The 17,554-nt window shown below is 47.1% G+C and overlaps 1 protein-coding gene across 1 annotated transcript in view; it reads left to right on the top strand.

Annotated features, from left to right (window-relative positions):
- Positions 1 to 17,554, top strand: part of OSBPL10 (oxysterol binding protein like 10) — a 244,442-nt gene that overhangs the window by 201,549 nt on the left and 25,339 nt on the right. The window contains exon 7 of the mRNA XM_054595865.1: positions 8,606 to 8,755. Coding sequence (XP_054451840.1) covers positions 8,606 to 8,755 — 150 coding nt within the window. The remainder of the gene's footprint in view (positions 1 to 8,605; positions 8,756 to 17,554) is intronic.

Genomic DNA, 17,554 nt, shown 5'->3' on the forward strand with positions numbered 1-17,554 from the left:
ATTAGGCCGGATCCCTGCCCTCAGGGAGTTCTGATGAGGGTGAACTGACAGCCATACAGCCTCCGCTGTGCGTAGCAGTCCTTCTCCCGGATCCTGGAGGTGACTTCTAAGTCCACGTCCGCGCAGAGCCCCGAGGAGCCAGCCCAGATAATCCATGTTCCCCTACAAAAGAGACTTGGCATTCCTGCTCCAACGGGAAAGCAGATGTGCAATTGCATCAGCACAATTCAAAAAGTGCCAGATTGGGTGTGCACAGAGCATGTGGGACCCTTCGTTAGGATGGAGGTGGCTCCCTGCCCAGTGTGGTTCAGCTGTCTCAAATGATGCGTTGGGACTTACCTGTTCCACCCAGGGCTGGGGAAAAAGACACACCCGGGCACTCGACTCCACAGACGGCTAGAGTGTTGAATGCAGAGAGGCCCTTAAACGTCCTTGCATACCTAATGTCTGCTGTGGCGCTTGGCTACTTATGGGAGATCAGGGCGGCTGGAGTGATGGTAGCGCTCTCAGGCCTGCTGCCTGCTCGCCACTCAGCCCACCCCAGGGAGGGGGATCTTTCATGTCTTAAAACTTTGTTTTCCCTCTTACCAGAGGCCAGGAGGGCTGGGGCGGGTCATGGAGGAGTTTCTTGTCTACCTTTCCTGGGCCTTGCGGAGAACATGGGCAGCCATGGATGGCGGGCCTGCCGCTCTGTTACTCTGGACTAGAGCTGGTCTCCCGGGGCCTATTGATGGCCTGTCTTTCCCATTCACTGTCCTCGCTCTTCGTGTTTGTCTCTTGTGGTTCTGCATGTGACACTTGGCTGAGATTTTTTGGGGAAATTTCTATGAATCCCTTTCTGGTGCAGCCACAGACCCAGGACCTCAAGGTCAAGGGTAAGGGCTATTTGGGGGCCTGGACCTTCGTGGCTGCAGACCCTCAGTGTTGCCCTTGCTGGGGGACTGGGAAAGGAGCTTGGGCCGCATCGTACAGTTCCCGAGGGGGTGCTGCCGGAGAGGAGAGAAGGGCATGGGAGGAGGTGGCGGGTGCTTGAGCGATGATTTCTAGCTGAACATGCCCACGGGTACCACTGTGTACCCAGTGTGAAAGCCCGGCCCCACAAGAGCAGCAGCCATCTACTAAGCATTTCCTCTGTGCGCAGCACTGGGCTCGGGGCTTTGTCTTCCTCAGGCCTCTCAACGGCCCCCTGAGCTGTGGGGGGGACCGCCTCCATTTTGTAGAGCGGGAGACTGAGCCTGACACGGGGGAGGCTGTGGATTCAGGGTTTCTAGCCAGGGCCGTCTCTCTGCGGCCAAAGCTCAGAGCTCTCCCTGTCTGTCTTGCTGCCTCCCGAAGCTCTGGGGGTTGCGTTCTCTGTTTTTTTGTGGCCTCGCTCTGTTCCTTCTCGTGACTTTTGCCCCTGTGCTAACAGGCTTCCTGTGAGTTTGGGGACGGGACCCATCCTGCTTGTGCGACGCCCAGAATGAGGGCTGCGGTGACCGGGTCCCCCCACCGCACGCAGCCTCACTTGCGGAGGCGTTGCTGAGCCCCCGCCAGGCTGTTAACTCAGGGCTGGGTTTGGTTTGCAAGTGCTAGACTCTTGCTAATTGAGATAATGTCATAGAGTGTCTGACACAGCGCTTGGCACATAGACCCACGTGTTTGTGCCTTCCCCGTATTCCTGGCTGCAGGCTGATGCTAAAGGAACTTAACCGTGTGCTTTGTGGCCTTGAGTCCTGCATGCGGGTGGCTAGGACCCTCACCAGTCTGTCTCAGAAGCCACAACTGCATTGGCTGCTGCTGCTTGCTTTTCCTTTTTTTGTACTCTCTTTAGATTTTCTTTGCTTCTTCTCAATCCCCTTTGTTGCTTGCTTTCATTTAAAAATGGTTTCCAGGCAGACACGTGGAAATCAGGAAAGGACAGATGCTGCTGCTTCCTGTGAATGCTCCCCTTGAATGTTTTTAAAAGAACCCCTGCTGAATCCTCTTGGTGTAATTATTCCCGATTATCTTGGCTGATGATGAATGTCCCCACGTTTTCTTCCCTCCCCAGCCGTGACTTCCTTCTACCCGCCAGGGTGTGTTTTATTTAAAATTAACTTTTCTGCAGGTCGTCCCCTTTGCTCAGGAAGAGCATCTGTCATTCCAGTCTATGAGAGCCAAGTGTGGCAAGTGTGTGTGTATGTGTGGTTAGAGCAAGGAAGCCAGCGCGTCCACTGGGAGGCAGCGGAAGGATGGCGGTGTCAGTGGCGACCAACTCAGCCTCTCCCAAATGGCAGCTCGGACCAGCCTGCCGTATGGACATGTTTGTTCTTGAACCTGTTAAGGATAAGAGACAACCACTCCATCGGGTCCCACCCATAGTGGCCTCATTGTACCTACCTCCAAATGGCAAGACAAGGTCACTTCAATAGGGTGGTGGCCTTCAAGGCGCAATTGGCCACTTGGTTTTGGACATGTAGAAGACAGCACATATGAGAAGCCATCGACAGCAACCCCGCATCAGGGCCAAGGGGCATCAGCTAGACAAGACACCATCTGAAGACGTGTGTCCAACAACAAGCTCTTTGGTATGACTTCTGATCAGAAAAGAGCATCAACCAGTCAACTGAGAGACACTCTGCCCAGCACAGATGGCCTCCTTTGGGGGAGTTAGAGGCAGGCACAAAAGAGATTGTTCTGGAGGAGAAATCCCACCTGTGCAAAGTGTGGGAAGGACAGTAGGTCATCAGGAGCAGCCACTTGACATTCATATAACAAACTTTATGTCTGTGTGTGTCCTCAGGGGGAACAATTTTCCCCAGCATGTGCGAGGGAGTGCCCTGCGCTTGATAGTCATGTGTTAAAAATTTCTTATTGGGGAATGAGGGACAAAAATGCCAAGTGAAATTTGCCAGACTGCTGGCCATCTTTGCACACCCTAGGCTAAGCCGATGTTACCGAGTTGTGTATGAGCTGACTGGATCTTTGAGTGCAGCTACGCCAATTTTCATGACCTTGGGTTGTTAGATGGGGCTTCTTAGGATGTAAAATATGACTAATATGAAGATTCACTCTGAGGATCAAGTAATGATTGTGATAATGTGGTTAAATGTGCTGTGAATATTGAAATGAAAAAGTATGAGTATGACAAGACGTAACAGGGACTAAATCCTTGGTTTTATGGATTCCACGAATGTAGTCAACAACAGTAACACCAGTATTGTTAAAACCGAAAAACTATTGGTTCAATAGTTGACCCCTGGGCACTTGTACCTCTTAAACACTCAGACCCTTTGCTTCTCTTCCAGTATTCACTGTGTTTCTTTATTCATCCTCTTTATCTTTCACTTACCTACTCTTTCAGTCTCTCTGGCCCCCTAACCTTTATCCGTGTTTCAACTTCATATCCCATTTTTTTTCTAGAACCTCTCATTTTCTGGCAAGCTAACTTTCTGTTGACCTTTTTTTTTTTTTTTTTTTTTAATTTTAGAGAGCACGCTCTAAAGAGAACCATCATTGGTTGCATTCATTGGTTGCTTCTTCTATGTGCCCTGACCAGGGATCGAACCCACAACCTTGGTGGGTCAGAACAGTGCCCCAACCAAGTGAGCCATCAGGCCAGACAACTTCTTCTGTTGACTCTTATCCCCTCATGAACAGAGATGGCCATTGCTGCATGTTATTGCATGTTCTTTGTAGTTGTGGAATTGAGAATAAGTTACATAGGTGGATACACATTCCCTGGTTACTCCTTCGCCCGGCTGTATGTCATGATGTTTCTCTCATTTGAGGATATCAACGGTGGTGCTTTGGGTCTTCTCCACTGCCCACATTTCTGTTATCCTCAGAATACCAGGTATTCTTGACATGGCTAGGTTTCCCCATTTTCCCATAAAGACAATATCTGGACAATGTTTGTTTCTTGTCATTTGATACCAAGACTCTCTGGTATGACTCAGTGCCAGGTGCCAGGGTAACAGAGTATGGGGAGCAATGCCAGGCTTTAAAATGATTGCGCTGTGATCTGCTCACCACTGGAAGAGAATCTGATATTCTTGCTCAAGGTGGCTTTCTTTTCTGTCCTTGATCAGGTAGGTTTTCAGGATAGTGACAGATCACTTGAACTCAGAGGGTTCTATTTTTCTGTTGACCCTTACTGACTTGGGCAGAAGATGGCCGTAGGAGCCCACTTACTCTTTGTAGATCCCTCACACCTCCATGTCTGTGGTATGTGGGCTCTGGCATGGGCTGGCTCCTGGTTCAACAGGAAGAGGGCTTCTTCAGAGGTTGGTTATGCAGCCCCCAGGCCTCTTTCAAATTGGCTCAAATCTGAAGATTCAGCCCTTTGCGTTAAGACACTAGGTTAATAGGGATTTACAAGTAAAGAGGATGTTAGTCGGTCAAACTGCTTATAGTGGCCCCAGGTCTCTGAGGGCCAGATCTTGGTTAGGAAAGAAGAGAAGATCCTTGTGAACAAAGAAGGATGGACTGCGTACACAGAGGAAAGGAAAACAAGAGTGAGGCTCAGGAAAGGGGGTAGATTGGGGGGCATGGAGTGGGGTGAGGCCCGCGGTAGGGAAATGAATGGACTCTGAAGAAAAATGTCTGTCTCGTGGATTTTCCTGGAACTGACTAAATCATAGTTAAGTTACATATATGTGTTGAATAAAAATAGATTGGAATGGCAGCCTGGCTTGGAATTTACATTTGTATAAAAGAATTAGGTTTTTGTTAAAAAGAAGAGACGGATGCAAAGTTCAGTGTTTCCTCCACGTTGGCCTCCCCCTTGAGAAGACTGTTGAACACAAGTCACGGTTTTGCTTCTGGCCTGGGCTTCACCATTGTCTCGTGGATGTGCTGCTGGCGACCGGATGGGCAGTAGAGGTGCGGTTAGAGGCAGGGGCACGCCTGCAGACGCTGGGACTGTCTGGTTAGACCGCTTCCCACCCTGTGGGTCTCTCTCTCTCTCTCTCTCTCTTTCTCTTTCATGATCTCAGACCCATTGGTTCTTGTGAGGCTCTGAGGTCAGCCCAGGGGCAGACACCTTTCTAAGAATCCAAGGTCAGCATGGGCCCCTTCTCTCCAGAAAAATGCCGCAATTTTCATATAAAATATCAAGGGTAGTGGTAGATATCTTGAGTGTCCATAGAGCCTGCATTATGAACCCTTGTTCTGGGCACGGGTCATTGTTAAGCTACCAAGGAGTTGTTGTCTCCAAACTCCAGCCTGCCATGTGGCTTTTTCCTGTTGATCAGATTTGCTTGTCCTTACCCCTGTTTGCTAATAGGCACAATGAGTCACTTGATTTTTGTAGCACCAGATGCTCTGAGGTGTTCACGTGGTAGAAATATTGAGTCATAATTTTTGTTTTTATTAAAAACCTCATTCTAAAGCCTGCTTCTCTTTAAAACACATTTCAATTCTATTTTATCTTCAAGTTTGTGTACATTTTTATGGCTGGGCTGGCTCATTTGCAAAGATCTCTGGGGGATGGGGGATTTAAAATTCTGCTTAAGTCTTAAGAACTTCCTCAGCATTATAAAACCATTTCTCATTTTCAGTTTTCTTCTGAGTTGGGGGAACTGTCCTGCCACCTTTGACCACCTCGAGGCAGTTGTCATTGCTTTATAAGCAGAAGTCCCCAGGAACCAGAGGGTAGGGGCTTGCAGGGGCCCCCGGGACAGAAGCAGGACTCGGTGAGAAGGAGAGCACATGGGCCTGATGATGGAGAAGAGAGCTAGAGCCAGGGACCATTAGCGCCGTTTTGGATTTTCATCAGAGTAGCACCATCAACACATCCTTCACCCCAAAAGGGCAGAAGGCTCTCTGCCTGCAAAACTCCTTCAGACCCTGGCTCTTCAAACCCTCCTTGTCTTGCATTGCCTGCTAACGGGTGGATTGCCTGCTTTGTGGATGTTGACATATTTGTATTTACGTTGCCAGTTGATACCATTCAAACTGAGTTCCCCTGTTGAATAGTCCCACCGTTCTAGCCACATGCTACCTTCATGTTTGGGCCCAAAGCCGAGGGTGGTCTCACCTTCCTTCAGGTGGACTGATTGAGCTCCAGAGTGGGTGGAATTGTGGGTATTCTCTATGATGTTCACTAACAATGTGATGAATGAAACCAGCTTTAAAAAAACAAACAAAAAAACACCTGATTATTTACTTGAGGTTGGGTAGGAGATTTTTTTTGCAAATCATGCTGCAAGAGAAAGGGCAGGTTCTCGGAAGCTGTGGGAGACAGAAATATTGCCAATTCTTGTTTAAGCTTAGGGTGCAGTTTGCTAAGAACCTGAGCCAATGTGGTGGATGTGTGTCGGGCTCCCCGTGGCCTTTCTTCCCTTGGCAGGACTTCGGGTTCCTCAGGCCCTCTGGCCACAAGTCACCTGGAGTGAGTCAGCCTCTGGGGCCCGTGTACCAGCCTCAGCTCTCTCCGCCGGAGCCAGTGTCTCAGAGTCACAGCAGGCAGAGGAAATGTGCCGTTGATTGAAGTGGGAAGAGCTGGAGAGGTTTGCATGCGCGTTGATGTATGTTCTTAGGCTCACGTTGCAGGATCTTGCTGAAGGCTGCCTGGTTTCTAGAATCAGGGACTAGCCAGGCTTAATTTACAAGTAAGGCAGAACAGCAGAAGGAGGTGGTTGGTCCCAGGTGGTCTGCAAACACATAGCACTGAGAGTGGCAGTGAGTGGGCAGGATGGTGATTTCCTGTGCACTGGTTTGTAAGCAAATGGGAAATCACATTTCAGGAGGATCATTCTTTGCTTCAGAAAGCTTATGACTGCCTCACTTGAGCTATTGATTTGTTTTAGTTTGCCACCAGTACTTTGTGAAAACAACTGATTTCAGGCAGAAATATTGCACTCGGAATGTAACTACCTTTCTCATTGAGACGTTTAAGGACTTTGCACGCTACCCACAAACCCTTGGGTGCAAGGGACCTTGATTTGTTTTCGATTTTCCTTTTTCCTCCCAAAACAAGATACCTGGGCCTTGTGCTCTCCTGTGCCAGCTGCTTTGGGTTGAGGGGAAGTCTGTTGATAGAAATTACCACCCACCAGCTCACCACAGAAGTAGGAACAGCAGCACCTTTGCCACTGAAGGGATGTTGTTGGAGTTCTCTGACTTCCTAGCATAGAATCAGGGCAGCCCAGAGCCCCCACACATCCTCCATGAGTCTCCTCTGAACCAGGATGGAGTCCAGTGCCCTCAGTTCAGTATATTCTACAAGCAAAGCCGCTTGTTGATGACGTCAGCTAACACACTTAGCGAGGAGGCCAGAGGGCGAGGCCCACCCTGGAGAGAACTGAGCTCCTGGCTGGGGGAAGGGCCTGTGGGCATCGCTGAGGCTTCCCACAGTTTACCCAGAATTGGGGCTACTCAGAGAAGACTTGAGAAAGATCTGAGAAGTATGTCTATGGAAAATATCTGTTTCACTTCCAGTTTTAAACATGCCTACCCCGGGGCCGGGGGGGAAGCACCGTATCTCCTCTCTGGAGAGCTGGTGAGGAGTGTCCGGAATGTGTACGCTGGGCCAGGCGCTTACGGCCACCCCAGTCACTGAGATCGCCTTTGTCTGTTGGAAATGCCTTTAAATAAAATGAGATGATTCTGTCTAATGAAGTTTATATAAGTCGTTAGTTTTTGCATGGCCATGTGGGCTAGTCTGTATCCTTTACTATTTAATACCCATGAGCTCCTGCATTTCTGTATATTGAATTCACTGTGTCTGACCTGTCATTGATAATGAGAAGCGATTGTAGAATGTTTTATGCAGGGTGTTGTTGCTTGCATACAAACGAGTGCCGTAAGAGCATACATAAATGTAGTATGGTGGAATGGGGTTACTTTTTTCATCAGAATTTCGAGGGTACGTTACATAGTAGCCAGTGTTCTTGATTCTTGGGTGTTGAAAAATTTTATGCGCGGTCATTCCTTTTGCACATTTTGTTTATTATCTTGCCTATTTTTTTTTATGTCATTGGAAAAATGGAACAAGCAGTTGAATTAATAAACTTGCATTGAGGAAACAGGGCCTGTTGGCCAGCATGTATCTCAGCATTATTGTAAAATGTCAAGAGTTTTTCTTTACATTTTCATTTTTGTCTCTCACCCTGAATTAATGCCAGCTCTGAGCCATTTTTTTTTTACATTTCTTATAGTGATATTAATTGATGTGGAATAGTAGAAAGAGTCTGAGTAAATTTTCCTTACATAAATGAGGTAATTTCAGTCACTCTCTGGGTTAAGACTTTTACTTAAAAACAGAAAAATTTATATTAGATATAAAGTCTCCTGGGTTGTGCAGGCTAATAAGAGAATATTGTTTGAGAGGAATAGTCAGGATTAAGCGGGCTCATCCCTGTATGTGAGAGTGAGTTCCTTAAAGGGCAAGAAACATTTTTTGATAGAGAAAGCCCTTAAGCTAGACGGCTTACTAATGGTGGGTAATGGGAAGATCAGAGGGTATGCGCAGTAGCTAAAGATGACCTGCACCCCCAAAGAGGTCACCCTCCACCCTGTGCCCAGTAGAGCTGGTTTATAGAGAAACTTTTTCTGGGGCAGGTTTGGGCATGGGTTCACGTGCTGTGCTTCTAACTCCTGCTGGACGAGCTGGTGATTTTTATCAATAATCTTTCTTTAGCCAAACTCAGGCCCTGAATTGGTTCTGTCCGAAGATGAAAAAAGTGACACTGAAGATAAGGAAGAGACCGAACTGGGCGTCATGGAAGATCAGCGTAGTGTAATTCTTCATCTCATTTCACAGCTGAAACTTGGAATGGATCTGACCAAGGTAGGCTGGGTTTGTGGCCGGTTGCTTGGGTGCCTTCTCTATCTTTAAGCCTTCCTGGCTCCCTTTCCTTTCCTTGGGGGTGAGACTGGGAAATCACAGTGGGGAGGAGCTCAGACTTGCAGTCAAGTATGGCTATTCCAGGTGTGACTGGAAAGGAGATGGTTGCGCAGCCTCCGAGCGTGAGCCTTGCACGTGCTTCCCTGCAGGGGCTGTGACTCCGCCAGGGCAGGGAGAGCATTGTAGGTGGTGATAAGCAAGACTCAAGATGGGATATTTTTGCTTCTGGCTGTGTCCTAGTGAAGGGTAAAGACGACCTACAGAGACAGGTAAGGCACCCTGGCCATAGAGAGAAAAGAGGAGGAAGGCAAAAAGTGGAGCCAGGAGTGAGGGCCCTGTGTACACCTAGCCATGACCTGCTGCTGTCACTAGCTTTCACAGCTAGTCCCCAAAAGGCACCCTGGAGGGGGATCCAGACCTCCTCATCCAAATGTAAAGAAACAAACCTGCTGATTGGTGCTTGTGCAGCCAGGATTCTCCCCGAGGGACCTCCTCCAGCGTCCTCACCACTGGTGGCCAGTCGATGGCCCTATAGACTCGCTCTCACCACGAGTCTGTGGCTTCCCTTGGGAGGCAAGCAGGAAAAGCAGGTGTGTGTGTAGCTGAGCGCTGGAGCGGTGTCCTCGGGGCCATCGTGGGGTGGGGGCGGGTCTGCCCGGCCCACCTGCATTCCATCTCCAGTCTCGATGCCTCCCTAGAAGGGCAGAGTGAGAACCAGGGGCTGTGTGTAGACATGGAGCCCAGCGTTGACCTCATGGCACGTGCGCCATCAGCCTTCCCCCGACGGAGCGCTGTGCTGTGTGGTGGATGGAGATTGTTGGAGAGGAGCAGCCGGTGTGGGGGACGGGGGGCATGGCCTGTGGGGAGGATGTGCTAGGAATGGAAATTCTAGATTCTGAAGGTCAGCCAGAAAAATGTAGGTATCCTTAAAGTGGTCAGAGCCACGGAAGGCACAGCTGCGGAAGCCGCCGTGAGGGGAGTTGGCTTGTGTGGCCGCGGTGCAGGGCGTGGATTCCCCACGTTCACCTCGGACTGGACTGGAGGCCAGAGGAGATGGAGGGAAGGGAGGGGCTGGGTGGGGGAGAGTCTTTGAAGAGGAAGATGACGCCGTGGTGACTGAGGAGACAGAGGAGTCGGGAGCCTCAGGGTTGACAGAAAAGGCTTTTTCTTTGGAATGTTTTTCATGAGTTGGAACATGAGTGTGTCTGACATTCTGGGAGACTGCACCCCTTTAAACAAAACCGTGGGCCCATGCTGGGGAGGCCGACCGAGGACGCGCCCCCACGTCGCCATTCCCTGGCCGTGCTCGGGCGGCCTGCCCGGCTCCGCAGACCCAGCGGCGCGGCCCTGCTCTGCCTCGCCCTCCCCTGTCGTCACCCCGGTCTTCGGGCTGTGTAGCTCTTGCGTCTTTTTCGCTAGAGGATTCTTTTTAAATGCACGCCTTTTAAAAAAGCCACCTCTTCTTTATTCTTGTGGATTGTGCAGACAGCTCAGATGGAGCTTGAGTTCCAATCCAGAGAGGATGGACTGTGGGTACTAGGAGGATTTAAAATCACATTTCTAAACTGTGGGTCATAAACCCATTTAGTAGGTTGCAAAACCAATTTTTAGTGGGTCAGATTATCATTTCTAAAAATTGAAATAGAATATAATAGGAAATATCAGAGTGTATTGAATGCGAAATTTAGTTCTATTGATACATGAGCACTGGGCTACAATGTAAAATGCATTCTTATGGATCATATTAAAAAATATTTATAGCCCTGGCCAGGTAGATGGCACAGTTAGTTGGAGCATCATCCCATGCACCAAAAGGTAGGGTTGATTCCCAGTGAGGGCACATGCCTAGGCTGTGAGTTGGGGGCGCATAAGGGAGGCAGCCAGTCGATGTTTCTCTCTGATATTGATGTCTCTCTCCCAAATCAATAATTAAAAGAAAACGGTAAAACATCAATGTGGATTTGTAAATAATATAGGAAAGAGACCCTTAGAGTCACTGAAATTGTCCAAGTCAGATGTGGAGAAACACAATAAGAGTACTGAGGGGGCCGCGATATGGCAGATTGACTGTCCCAGAGCCATCGCATCAGGGCTCTCGTGTTTGAAGTTGAGGAAATCAGAACTGCACACCTTATTTTATTAGGATCTGATTTCTTTGCATTCCCAGAGCCATGGTCTGTATCTATAACAGCAAGTGTTGTTGCTTATTCAATACTCAGGTGGCCAAGAAAACCTTTTTCTGGTCTATGGTTTATAATTAACTTATTTACTGGGAAGAAGCTGCTATTCAAAAGCCAAGCGGAAACTTCAGAAGCTGAAACACTTGAGAGAGGAAGAGGTAAACCTTTTATTCCACATAAAGTTTGTGGGCTTTTGTGGCCCTGCATCATTAAAAGGTCAATGGAATTCTGTCCTATTGTCTTCTTTTCTCTTCTTGGCTCTTGCCCAGGTCATTAAGTTAAGCGTGGGCTAAGCTGGCAGGTGAAGGTCTTAGCCTGAGTGGAGTGTCTGCTGAGCAGACACCCGAGAGGCAGGGTGCCCTTTGGTTCAAGGAGGAAGCTCTGGTGCCTGTGTGTAGAACAGGTGTGCTGCCCGTCTTTGGAGTCTGCGTGGTAAAGGAGGGAGACGGACTAAGTGAGAGAGAAGAAAAGAATGTGGAGAATATGAGTGCAAAGAAGAGAAGGAGAGCATAGCCGGGAGGGTGGGGGGCGGGGCGGGGCGTCTTCGATGCTCTGGTCAGGGTAGCATTCTCCCGGGTGACATTGGGTGAGGTACCTGTTTCGAATGAGGGAGTCAGCCTTGTGAGTGTCTAGTGGAAACGTGATCTGTCCAGAGGGGACAGCTGTGAAAAGGCCAGAGATAGACCTTTGGCATTTTGAGCAAAAGGGTGTGGCTGGATCAGAGTGTCGTGTGTCTCTCTGCCTTCTTGTTATTATGGGATAGTGGATGTCTTGAGGATACAGATTTTTTTCCTTTGATTGAACTATTTTATTAGGCAAATTTTCCAGGGTCCAGCACAGTATGCAAAGGTTGATGATGCTGTGCTCAAGCTCCTTCGTATTTTTATGAAAAGAATCAGAAGGTCTAGGGATTACCCTGCCCCTCCAGGCAGAACTGTGGATATTCAGGGTCTTTCATCCCCCAGGTGTTGTTTCCAAGTTCTTTCCTTTCAAATCTTGTTTTCAATATTCTGTCAAACACAGCCTACTACCTCTCCTGAAAGGTTCGCCTTTTAGTAGAATAAGACGGTAGTGACCCGGCTTCCCTGAGTTTGTATGTATATATCTGTGCCACCAGGGGGCAGTGTGCATACCATTTCTTTGCTCCCTTACGGTGCAACAGGCAAGATCTCATCAATCTTGTCCTTCTGGAAAGAGTTCCAGTGAGGGAAGGTGAGTCTTCAGGACTCCTGAGGGCAGTGAGGGGTCCAGCATGGGCCTTGACTAAACAGAATCGGCAGCTCTCTACTTTTTTAGCCGTGTGAAAATGACAGAACCTTTCTGGGCTTTAGTTTTCTCATCTGTGAAATGGAATGGTTAAACCTGCTCACAGGTTATCAAGAAGATTGAACAAGATAATGTGTGTCCTGCCCTGACTGGTATGTCTTGATTGGGCGTCATCACGCAAAGCGAAAGGTCACTGGCTTGATCCCCCAGTCAGGGCACATGCCTGGGTTGTGGGTTTGGTCCCTGGTTAGGGCACGTATGAGGCAACCAATCGATGTTTCTCCCTTGCATTGATGTCTCTCTCCTTTTTCTCCTTTCCTTCCTCTTTCTCTAAAAATAAATGTAAAAAAATCTCTAAACAACAACAACAAAAAGATAATGTGTATCCCAAAACACTGTGCTGGGCTTTAATTCTATAAGTGGTTTATGTTTGAAACATTTCATACAGTCTTGCAATACTTTTCTTGTTTATGTATTTCTGTCTATTCTCAAATAACCATTTGTTTACAGAAGCATCAGAGGTGGTCCCAGAGGCTGCTCTGGTCATTAGGAGACTTGTTTCTAGTCTTCAGCTTTGTACTGAAATACTGTGTGACAAATTTGTGTCTCATTTTTGTTGTCCTTATTTTCCCCTGGTCTCTAGATGAGGATGCTGATCCCTGGTTATAAAAACCACCAGCAGAGAGTGAGTGAGCATTTACTATGTGCTAGGTAGGCATGGGGCTAATTTTACATTCTCATTTAATACTTCCAAAGAACCTAGATGGTTGGTATTCTTATTTCCCCCATTTTACAGTGGAGTAAGTGAGTCTTGGGGAGATGAATTTGCCCAAGTACACATGGCTGAAGTTGTCAAGTGGTGAACCTCAATTCATTCATACCTTCTGGGGCCATTCAGCAAGCCAAAGGCAGGGACCCTGAGGCGGGAACCCAGGGGCTGATTTCAACAGATGTATCTCTCTTAGGCAGTAAATATCTTCTTGGAAAAGGTAAAATTTTATTTCAAACCCTTTCTATCTAACAAAAATTTTAATAGATGCCTTTTGTGATTCTAAGTACAGGGAGATGGTTGTGAAGGGATCTGGCACTTTAAGGAAACTCAGGGGAGCTTTGGCAGTGTGAATTATCTACCTTTCTTTCGAAACATTGGGGTTTTTATGTATTTCCCCTGGTTTCCTTAAAAGATTACATAGATCAGTCTCAGTGGGTGGTCTTCAGTTCACTTGCATATTTGCACTGGGTAGGTTTGCCAGTCTAAGAACAGGGTATTATGTAGATAATTCTCAAGGTTATTAAGTTAACTGATGCTTCTTTGCAGAAAATTGCACCTGCTCTGGGCCTTCCTTTGCAGAAGCTTGTTGTATTCCCTGTTGGGGGGAAGGGACTGTCCCTCTTTCCAGGAGCCCTTTGACTTTTTCAATGGGCGGTTGAGTATCAGAAATTTCTAAGGGCCCAGACTGGAGATTAGTTATTTACATTTAGATTGATGCAGCTTTAAATGTAATTAATTGTTCTCTGAGTCCCGAGTGCAGATCTTCTCTTTTTTTCCTTTTCCCCAAAGTAGTTCATTGTCTTAATTATGTTAATGGGAGAAAAGGCAGCCCTTATTGATGGCTCCATAAATCTGCAGCAGGGATTCTAGCCATTTGGACGCCATCATCTCTGCAGCTGGGCCATCACTCACCTCTCTGTTGGAGGCAGACAGCCCAATTAGTGCTCACCAATTCTTGGCTCTGTCTCTCTGGTGTCCACCGCCCAGGAAACAGATGATTAAGCGACTTATTTGCAAAGGCACACACACACAAAAAAGAGCAGGAAGATTGTTTGAGAGATAGAAATCTGCTTTAATGAGCCAGCCAAGATGGAGGCATAGGTAGATATGCTTCGCCTCTTTGCACAACCACAAGAATGTTCATAGCCAATTTCAAAACAAAATACAACCAGAACTTCCAGAAAACCGAACTGTATGAAAGTCCAACAACCAAGGATTTAAAGAAGACATATTCACCCAGATGGGTAGGAGGTGTGGAGGTGAGGAGCCACGGCAGAGGACACAGTGTGGTGGCAGCTGGCAGAGTGGGTGCTCGTGCATTTACATGTGGTAGGTAAAAACTGGGAGGGACACGTAGGGAATGAGCCATCCCAGCCCCAAGCCAGACCATGCAACTTAGGGTTCCAGTGCCAGGAAATAAAGCCTCATAACGTCTGGCTGTAAAAACCAGTGGGGATTGGGGTGGCAGAAGAACTGCCAGTCTCTCGGAAGAACCCTTAAAAGGGCCCACATGGCCCTAGAACGTATGCAGACCCACCTACTCTGGGATTCAGTACCGGGGCAGAAGCTAGAAGGGTGCTGGTTGCATATGGGAGGTGGGGAGAGGGGCTCCAATCGAGGAGAGAGCAGAGCAAGTGGGATTGTTCCCTCTCTGACCCTTCCCCGACATGCAGCACCACAAAGTGGTGAAGCAGATTACCCCACCCTGGGGAATACCTAAGGCTCCGCCCCTTACGATGTAACAGGTATGCCAATATGGAGTCAAAGAAGCTCTACCTAATACATAGAAACAAAACCAGGGAGGCTGCCAAATTGCAGAGACAAAGAAATATGACCTAAATGAAAGAAGAGACCAAAACTCCAGAAAAAGAACTAGGCAAAATGGAGATAGCCAGCCTATCAGATGCAGAGTTCAAACCACTGGTGATAAGGTTGCTTAGAGATCTCACTGAGTATGGCAAACACATAAGGGAAGAAATGAAGGCTACACTATGTGAAATAAAGACAAATCTGTAAGGAACCAACAGTGAAGGGAAGGAAGTCAGGGTTCAAGTCAATTATTTGGAACATAAGGAAGAAATAAACAGTCAACCAGTACAGAATGAAGAAACAAGAATTCAAAAAAAGGAGAGAGTAAGAAGACTCTGTAACATCTCCAAACGTGCCAACATCAAAATGACAGGGATGCCAGAAGGAGAGGAAGAACAATAAATTGAAAACTTATTTGAAAAAATAAAGAAAGGAAACTCCCCCAATTTGGTGAAGGAAATAGACATACAAGTCTAGGAAGCACAGAGAGTCCTAAACAAGTTGGACCTAAAGAGGACCACACCAAGACATATCATAATTAAAATGTTAAAAGTTAAAGATAAAGGAGAGAATCTTAAAAGCAGTAAGAGAAAAGCAGAGAGTTACCTACCAAGGAGTTTCCATAAGACTATCAGCTAATTTCTCAAAAAGAAACTTTACAGGCAAGAAGGGACTGGCAAGAAGTATTCAAAGTGAGGAAAAGCAAGAACTTACAACCAAGATCACTTTATCAAGGAAAGCTATCATTTAGAATGGAAGGACAGATAAAGTGCTTCCCAGACAAGATAAAGCTAAAGGACTTCATCATCACCAAGCTCTTATTATAAGGAATGTTAAAAGGACTTATTTAAGAAAAAGAAGATGATCAATACTGTGAACCATAAAATGACAACAAACTCACAACTATCAACAACTGAATAAAAAAAAAAACCCAAAAAACCCCAAACAAGAACAAACTAAGCAAACAACCAGAAGAGGAACAGAATCATAGCAATGGAGATCATTTGGAGGGGTTATCAGCTGGGAGGGGGAAGGGGGAGAATGGGGGAAATGTTGCAGGGATTAAGAAGCATAATTGGTAGGTACAAAATGGATGGGGGTGGGGGGAGGTTTAAGAATAGTACAGGGAATGGAGAAGCCAAAGAACTTAGATGCACGACCCATTGACATGAACTAAAGGGGGGACTGCTAGAGGGAAGGGGGGTACTGGGTGGAAGAGAGCAAAGGGGAAAAAATTGGGACAACTTTAATGGAATAATCAATAAAATATACTTAAAAAAAAGAAATCTGCTTTAATGAAAAGTGTGATGTCTTGCCCAGGATGTTCAAAGTGCTGGTTTTGAAAGGCATGTCTGCCTAGTGTTCTGCACAAATGCTGTCAAAAGATACCAAGGAGAGATGAGAGGGGAAATGGTCATTCCACTCCCAACTTATGTCCTCCATCTCTCGAGGTATTCTGCTTTTCCCATCTTGGACAAAGCTACAGCCTCATTGTCAAGTGCAGAATACGTATCTAGTGAGTTGGACTTGGCGTTGGCTGACGCCATACTCCCTGAGTCTACAGTTTCGGGAGGGTTGTCTTGGAAAGCTGATAAGTTCTCAGGTATTGCATCTCCAGTAGAGCCTATTTTCTTTTTCCTCTAAGTTTTTATTTTGCACCTTTTCCAATCTACAGTAGAGTTGCGAGAATAGTGCAATGAATTTCCGTGTATGTATCAGCTTATTGGTCGGTTAACATTTTCCTGCTTTCCTCTCTCCTCCACAGCCTCTTTCCATTACTCACTCTCTCCCTCACCCTCTGCAACCCCACAAACACATGTGAACATATGTGTATGTTTATTTTTTGATGAAGCATTTTGGAGTGTTGCAGCAAGTATCTCTGAACAGTAGGACACTCTTCTTACACAATACATTTGTCACACTTGGAAAGTTTAACATTGATGCAATACTATTTCATATACGGCTCATTGTGAAAGTTTCCCAAATTGTCCCCATAATGTTCTTTATAGGTTTAATAAGAGCAAAAAGAGCCCCGTGGACACTATGATGGACATAAGTGTGGGCGCAGTGAAGACAGGGAGGAGGAGGTTGTTGGTTTAGCCTTGGGAGCAGGAATTGTTGGAAATAGTTGGAAAAAGCTTCATAGAGAAGGTGCCCCATGAGCTGAACAGCCGTGTATCATTTAGACAAACCAGGAGCGAGGGCAGAGGGGGAAACAGGAGGGAACGTGTGTGTGTGGGAAGGGGGGCTTGGGAGGGGAGGGCTGGAGGCCAAAAGTGAGGGGTAATGTGAGGCTAGAGAGAAGTGGGGCCCAGATTCAACGTCATCTCCTGTAGGGCTTTTAGGAAGAAGAACCTGGCCGTGGGGTGGAGGAGTAAATAAAGGGGGGCAGGACAGGAAGCTGGAAGGCCCGCGAGGGAGTTACAGCTGCACTTTTCCAGAGGGGTCTCCGTGCATGTCCTCCCTTTTGTAAAAATTTTACTCATGTTTTCCAATTACAGTTTCCATTCTGTGTTATTTTGCATTAGTTCCAGATGGACAGCGTAGTGGTTAGGCAGCCCCATAACAGAGTGTTCTCCCCTTTACGTCCAGTGCCTACCCTGGCACCACACGTAGTTACTGCAATATCGCTGACTATAATTCCCTGTGCTGTACTTTACACGCCTGTTGACTGTTTTGTAACCACCAGTCTGTCCTCAACCCCTTCACCTTTTT

Source organism: Pteronotus mesoamericanus, unplaced genomic scaffold, assembly GCF_021234165.1.
Source record: "Pteronotus mesoamericanus isolate MK-2021 breed Mesoamerican mustached bat unplaced genomic scaffold, CSHL_Meso_final scaffold_54, whole genome shotgun sequence".
Classification (NCBI taxonomy): domain Eukaryota; kingdom Metazoa; phylum Chordata; class Mammalia; order Chiroptera; family Mormoopidae; genus Pteronotus; species Pteronotus mesoamericanus.